This window comes from Lactuca sativa, chromosome 3 (genome assembly GCF_002870075.4).
Source record: "Lactuca sativa cultivar Salinas chromosome 3, Lsat_Salinas_v11, whole genome shotgun sequence".
NCBI lineage: Eukaryota > Viridiplantae > Streptophyta > Magnoliopsida > Asterales > Asteraceae > Lactuca > Lactuca sativa.
This window is the reverse complement of record NC_056625.2, coordinates 19,283,626-19,291,102: the sequence shown is the minus strand read 5'-3', so window position 1 is coordinate 19,291,102 and position 7,477 is coordinate 19,283,626. Positions and strand designations below refer to the sequence as shown.

The window sequence follows — 7,477 nt, the reverse complement described above, 5'->3', positions numbered from 1 at the left end:
GATATTCTTGTTAAACATGTGAAAATTCTTTTTTTTCTCTCTTTTCGATACAAAAAGGGCAAAATTGTAATTTTTGCAGTATAATATTTTCATTCTTATATGCTCTCATATTTGAACACAAAACTTACATAAATTACAAGTTTATATAGTCCATTCGTAATTTAATTCACAAAATTCACAATTTAATACAAACCATTTTATACTAATTCACAAACTTAAAGAAATTAAAAATTCAAACTCTACTACTACCACCACCACACGCTGCCACCAACCACCTATACCAACATCGCAACCATTATTTTCTTCTAAATTAGATCTGTAAACAAAGTCATGCATTAATAACATAAATACTGCATTCACAGTCTAATAAAACCATTTATTTCACTCATTTTGAATTTAATGCAAAATTATTATTAAAACTAATGTATTCTTATATACTTATACAACACAACAAATAAATATATTCAGAAAAAAATTAACAAAAAATTTATACATAAATCATTCATATTTTAAATTGTGAATTTAATATATTAAGTCGTGAATAAAATTTACATTATTTCAAAAGCAAACAAAAAAATTATAAAATAATCACAGCTTAATGTCAATTCATTCACAGCTTTATACAATCAACTCATAATTTAATACACAAAATTTATAGCTTAATATAGTCAATTCATAGTCTAGGAAGAAAATAGACAGTTTAATGCAGTCAATTCACAGTTAAAACACAAAAGTCATAGTTTAATACATAAAATTCAAAGTTTAATACACAAAAAGTATGCATCCATAACCATATTTTCAGCTTAACACTCTTTATCACTACAAGAAAAAAGGGAATCAAAGACTGACCGATGGTCAATAATCAGTCTCTGCTAATAATCAAGGATTGATTTAGCTAGTCCCCAGCTAGTCCCCGAGACCTAGTCTTAGATAGTCGATTTTTTATGTATTTGGGACTGAAAATCAGTCCTTAATTCATCGAAGTATCAAAGACTTAAAATCAGTCTTTGATAATATTTCATTCAGTCTCTAATTTATTTTCTACAAATCCCCAATTTGATTATATATCAGTCCCTGATACTATCTTTTAGGTACTAAATATCAGCCTTCTATAATTTATTAGTCAGCCCCAATATTTTTCATTGGAATCTCTATCTTGTGTCATATCAGTCTCTTATACTATCTTTCAAGGAATAAATATTAGTCTTTGATATTCTCAAGTTCATTCTTAAATTACAAAATTAGCTCCAATTTTTTTTTATAAACTTAAATGAATTATAAAAGAATAAAAAGCAATTAAAATAATTAGTTTTACTTAAATTAAAACTTAAATGATCTTACAATAATATTCTCAATATTAATAACAAAAATATCTTTCAAAAGACATAATAAGTCTAAACATTATGCTAGTAATTACACAAAACACTAAACTATCAAACTAAATACTAGTTCAAGAAGAAACACAAAAGTTGAAGTGAAGATTTGATTTGCATAATTGCTCCTCTTCTTTATCCAACTTATGAAGAGTTTCCTATAAAATAACCATAACAAATCACATAAAAATATGTAAGAATATCACTAATAATCAAACCACATTAAAGAACAATGAAAAAAATAACCACACAACTTTCAAACTAATTAGGCAAAAATTAATGTAAAATATATAAAATATTGAAGTAGATAGATATATTACCTTCCAAAATGATAACAAGATCTCCATGTTTGCTCAAACTTATAGTACCTCTTTCAAACCTACAATAGTTGATAAACATGTGTAATAACACAAAGCAAACCAACATAAAAGCAACAATCAAAATTACCAATAAACTCATGATAAACGAGCTAGTAGTGTATCATTTCCAAATGAATCCATCTATAATATATGTGCATTTAAAAATAAAAGAAGCACAATGGTAAAAGAAACAACTTGTGAATAGTGATGAGCAAAGGAACCGAACCGGCCCGACCCAGGAACCGACTTCGACCAGAATCAAGAACCGAACCAGACCGCCGGTTGTACCAGTTCCAGTTGTACCGGTTCCGGTTCCGGTTTCGGTTTTTGCCAGGTCTTCGATGTCAGAACCGGCATTCAAGGAATAGCAACGTATTTTGAAGAAAAAATTATGATCCTAGAGATCCTCATGGATCAAAACCATATCCTATACGACCAAACATATGAGTTTCTTATTTTACTAAACTTAGTTTTTAAATTATTTTTAACGTGTAATCTGTTCATTTTAATCTAAAATTATTAGTCTATATATTGCAATATAAGTTAAATGAATAACCGTGACTACATCTTTTGCTTTAAAGTTATGTATTGCAACTTTCGTTTTATTATTCTCCACAAATCTTAAACCAATTATGAATCCTAATTGATATTAATGGGTTACCTTGTGTATCTCGACGCACAAGTGGAAGTGATTATAACCCACAAACACATGGCAGTAACCATGCATGATGCATGATTCCACCGCAAGTCATCATGTACATTCCCATCGCATGGTGATCCTCCTGCCTCATCCATTTATCATTAATAGCTTTTTACTTAACATAATTAATTAAGAGCCTCAACATATACCACACACATAAGTAAACATATCGTACATCGATTGTGTTAATATGTATGGTTACTTAAGTTGATAATCGCATAAAGCATCGCTTAAATGACCACCGTATACCTGAGTTTATGTGAGCCTGATTACGTATCCCTCAGGAGATTATTTCGTGGTTTAAACATGGATCCAAGCAAAAACCATGAACCTTTACTGGAAGCACTATCACAACCCATATACCCTTGAAAGTCCAAAAGCCGTGGGTTTTTTTTTTAAGATTGTCCGGTCCGGTTCCGGGTTTTGGGCTGGTTCCAATGACCAGTTCTTACCAGTTCCTGGTTCCAAAAATTGACAATATTATAGTATCAGTCCCGGCCCGGCCGATTCCATCGGGTTCCGATACCGGTTTTGGCCGGTTCCCCAGTCCATATGCTCATCCCTATTTGTGAAACCTTGGAATGAAAATATTCTTCAAGATACTATGTATGAAACAAAATGAGAATGCTTTTGGTCATAGTTAAGGAAATGGAAGTGTTCATTTGAGAGTTCATAGTAAAATAAATTGGACAAATTCCTACACACAATCAAGTTGTCATGCAACATTGGTGTTAAGGGGCTTGGTCAAAAAGCTTCACCCCATATCACCATTTCATCCCTAATTATTCATTCTTGTTATTAAATGAATAGATTAAATTACATATGAAAATCAAAAAGAAATTCCATGATTGAGAGTTGAAAAAAATAGAAACAGACCTTTGTAGTAACATTGGATATGCTAGGGGCACAAAGATTAATTTGATAGACAATGAGATCGCTAGCCATAGTCAAGGCTAATGAATGACTTGAATTATCCCTTAAATAGTTGATTGCAGCATCCTGAGAATTATTAGGACATATATACATCTCATTTATGGGCTTATGGCTGAAAGACAAAAATATGGGATAACAAATGTTGGTTATCATTTTTACCTTCCATCTATCATATGATAACAAATAAATACCACAAGCGGGTTTGAGTAAAACATATTTCAGTATTTAAGTTGTTGTTGAAGCATCAATATATCCGACTTTAAAACTATTTTATAAATTCTAAAATTAATCAGTGAAGAGAAGCGACTAAAGGAGAGTATCTAATGGTAGATGCTAAACTATTATGAAGTAAGAAATCAAATCATTCTAAAGAACCAGTCAAACCACTAAACAAACAAGACAAGTAACGAACGAAGATTGTCTGATAGTAGATGCTAAACCATTGTGAATTAAGAAATCAAATCGTTCTAAACAAACAGTCCCCAAAACATAAAATTATTCATATGACTACTACAAGCAAAAATCAATATAATACAAAATGACATAGACGAAGAGAAACATACAGTTATACGAGGAGGGCATACGATCTAGGGCTATGCAGGGAGGAAGAGAGTGAAGCAGGGGAAGAGGGCCGACTGGAGAGAGACGACTAGGGCGGAGAGATGGAGCTGCGAAACAAGGCGGACGATCTAGGTTAGATCCGTTGAGCAGCGGAGCATGTTTGCAGGGAACAGGGAACCACGAAGACTCGTTCCAACTTCTTAATTGATGAATTTCGGAAGCGGGATTTTATGATATGCTTTTTCATTTTCCCGCTAGGTAAGAAAAAGAGGCGGTTCTCAAAAATCTTTTCAAGTTTTACATTTTGAGGTTTTTAAATATTTTGATTAATTTTTTTCTATGAAATAAGGTTTTTTAAATATTTTAATTTATTATAATCAGTTAAAATAATAATTTAAGTAAATATGATATTTTGAATGTTTATAAAAGAGGTAGATGATAATATGATCTCATATTTATTGGAGGGTATAATAGACAATTGAGAAAAATAATGATTTAAAGTGATAACAAAATGTTTAAAAAAAATATTTAGGCAACTATCATATTTTGTAAGTTTATAAAAGTTAAATATGGATATTTTAGGTTTGGGAAAATATAATATTTTGATCTTTAATATGATTTAGGAACTAAAATAATTATGTGAGTAAGCAAAATTATTTGAGACATATATTTAGTCTGTGATATGTTTTATCAAAATAGTATTTGTGACCGATTCATTAGTCTCCAATATATATATATATATATATATATATATATATATATATATATATATATATATATATATATATATATATATATATATATATATATATATATATTTCCCTTCAGATTCAAAAGTGGCTAGCCTATCCAAGACTAAACTTCAGTCCCTAATAAGTTTCCTTTGAATATTATTTGTGATTGATTTATTAGTCTCTTATATATGACATCTATGACTAAATAATCAATCTTAGATGCTAAAATTCGTTTAGTTATAAGTGTTCAATCAAATTTCAAATGGTGCCTATTTATTAGGGACTGAAATCCAGTATTTGGAAAGTTTCCCATCTAGAGGACAAATTGGTGCAGTTGTATCAATAACTGAAATTTAGTCCCTAATAAGTTCAATGCACAATCAAAACTGACACATGTATTTCAGGGACTGAAATTCAGTCCCATATAACTTTCCATCCAAAGTAAAAGTTGGCACTAGACTATTCGAGACTGAAATTCAACCCCCAATGTGTTCCAACCAAACATAAACTAAAGCAAACAGATTTGGGACTAGATTTTAGTCTCAAATAAGTATCATCAGTCTTTAATGATTCACAAAATAAAATCAGTCCTAGATAGTATGAGACTAATTCATCAGTCCCAGATACAAGGTATCCAAGACTGATTAATCAGTCTCTGACGTTTTAGTCACAGAAGCACCTTTTTCTTGTAGTGTATATAGTCAATACAAAGTTTATACACAAAATTCATAGCTTAATATAAGTAACTTCATAGTTTCATATACATAATTCGCAACTTAATCTAGTCAATTTACAATTCAAACAGAAAAATTCACAACTTAATACAGTCAATTCGTAGTTTAAAAAGAATATTCAAAGTTTAGTGTAATCAATTCACAGTTTAAAATAAAAAAATGACAGCTTAGTAGACTAAATTCACATTTTAATACACAAAAAGTAGTATTCACATCCATATTATCAACTTAAAACACTTATTACAATTAATACACAATTTAATATATAAAATTCACAAACCAATATAATAAATTTAAAGTTTAATTCAAAAAAAATTATATATTCACAAGTTTATAGCAGTTAAAACTAAGATTAACAAAATTATATGACAAATGAGAGATTAAAATATCAAATTCACACATTAACAGAAAAAAAAAAAACTAAACTAAAATATAATAGAGATCTACAACAAATGCAAGTAGAAAAACATAATATCAACTTAAAACTTTTAATTCATAGTTAAATACAGAAAATTCACTGTTTAATACCCAAAAAATATATGCATTCAAAAGCATATTTTTAACTAAAAATTTTAATACAATCAATTCACAGTTTAATACAATTAATTCATAGTTAAATATACAAAACTCACAGCTTAATATAGTCAATTTACAGTTTAAACAACAAATTCACAGGTTAATGCATTCAATTCGCAATTTTAAACACAAATATCACAGCTAAATACACAAACTTCATACTTTAATATAAAAAAATATGCATTCACAACTTAATTCACAGCTTAATAACTTACCAAATTTCATTGAGGTATTTCATCAAACACCTTATGTGTATCTTTTTTTCAGAACTTCCTTTCGTAAACACCATCAATGTAAATACCATACACACACCAGATCTAACCTGAAAATGGACAAAAACATCAGATCATATGTCGATTTGTTGGTGTTTTGACCAAAAATAAGAGAAACAAAGATGTAAATGAGTTATACATGGGAAAGAGGTGACACATAACAGATTTGGTACAAATTTGACAAACATTTTCGCCGGTGATGGAACATTTCAGAGAAAAAAAAATAAGTTCAAGAGTTCTGGAACAAAACATTTGTATAATAACACCAAATTCTCAGATCTACATCAGATCTGAATTTATCTAGAGGTGGTTGGACATCTGGAGGCAGCGCTTGGTGGTGATGGCAGATCTAAAGTCGGGGGTTGTAGATATGAAGGCGAATGCACCAGATCTGAAGGTAAATGCTTCAGATCTGAAGGAGGCGGCTCCGAATCTGAAGATTGTTGTATTCCGGCGACGACGACAGTGCCGACGTTGGTGGTGGTGGTCGACAGCGGTAGAAGGTAAGAGAGAGAAAGAGAGAGATGAGAGAGAGGTGAGAGAAAATTTTTCTTGTGAGATTATATTGATCAAATATATCATATGATTTAAGTTATAAGGTAAAAATAGTGGTTTTTATGGTTCTCATTTGAACCTTTACCTATATATATATATATATATATATATATATATATATATATATATATATATATATATATATATATATATATATATGGGAATTCCAGAAGTAAATTGAAAATAAGTTCTAGACCTTTACGTGCACCAAATGCAATAAAAACTTGTATTATTATATTAATAATAGTTTAGTTCCTTATTGGATTACATGATGAAAGCGCAGAGTCCTTTTTTGTATTTTACCCTAGTCGAATTGGGACATAACTGAGCATGAAAAAACTCTTAAGAGTCTTCGATTTTAGAACCTATAGCCACTTGCCACCTGTTCATCCAACGATTCATGTGTGAAAATAACCTGCAAACCAATATGAAACCATCATTGGCAAAGCTTTGCAACTTCTTTACATAAGCAGATTAGCATACACTAAACCTTTTGCTATAAGCATAACCATCACAAAATCCACATCAAAGAATGTATATGGAAACATATTGTATCAATTTTTTGTATAAACATGATTTCCTTGTGGTGATTCTTGTAAATGAACATCATGATAGTATTGTATTCTAGTGGAACAGGCAATTATGACAAATTTTATCACATAGGTATGGGCATAATGAAG

At 30.0% G+C, this 7,477-nt stretch overlaps 1 protein-coding gene across 7 annotated transcripts; it reads right to left on the bottom strand.

Annotated features, from left to right (window-relative positions):
* Window positions 1-1,296: 1,296 nt before the first annotated feature.
* LOC122196828 (uncharacterized) lies at window positions 1,297-4,157 on the bottom strand. 7 transcript variants are annotated; one of them, XR_006189000.2, is made up of 5 exons: window positions 3,929-4,151; window positions 2,682-3,431; window positions 2,394-2,518; window positions 1,694-1,752; window positions 1,297-1,531 (listed from the first exon to the last, which is right to left on the bottom strand). XR_006189000.2 is itself a non-coding variant. In XM_042899992.2 (5 exons), exons 2-5 carry the CDS (start codon window positions 3,456-3,458, stop codon window positions 1,518-1,520), a joined length of 348 nt encoding a protein of 115 aa, XP_042755926.1. In that variant the 5' UTR covers window positions 3,459-3,477; window positions 3,929-4,157; the 3' UTR covers window positions 1,297-1,517. The 7 variants fall into 7 exon arrangements, 2 of the variants coding, with proteins under 2 accessions (XP_042755926.1, XP_042755927.1); XR_006188999.2 differs by having other exon boundaries at window positions 2,394-2,514; XR_008230657.1 differs by having other exon boundaries at window positions 2,394-2,994; window positions 3,309-3,431; window positions 3,929-4,150.
* Window positions 4,158-7,477: the final 3,320 nt, after the last annotated feature.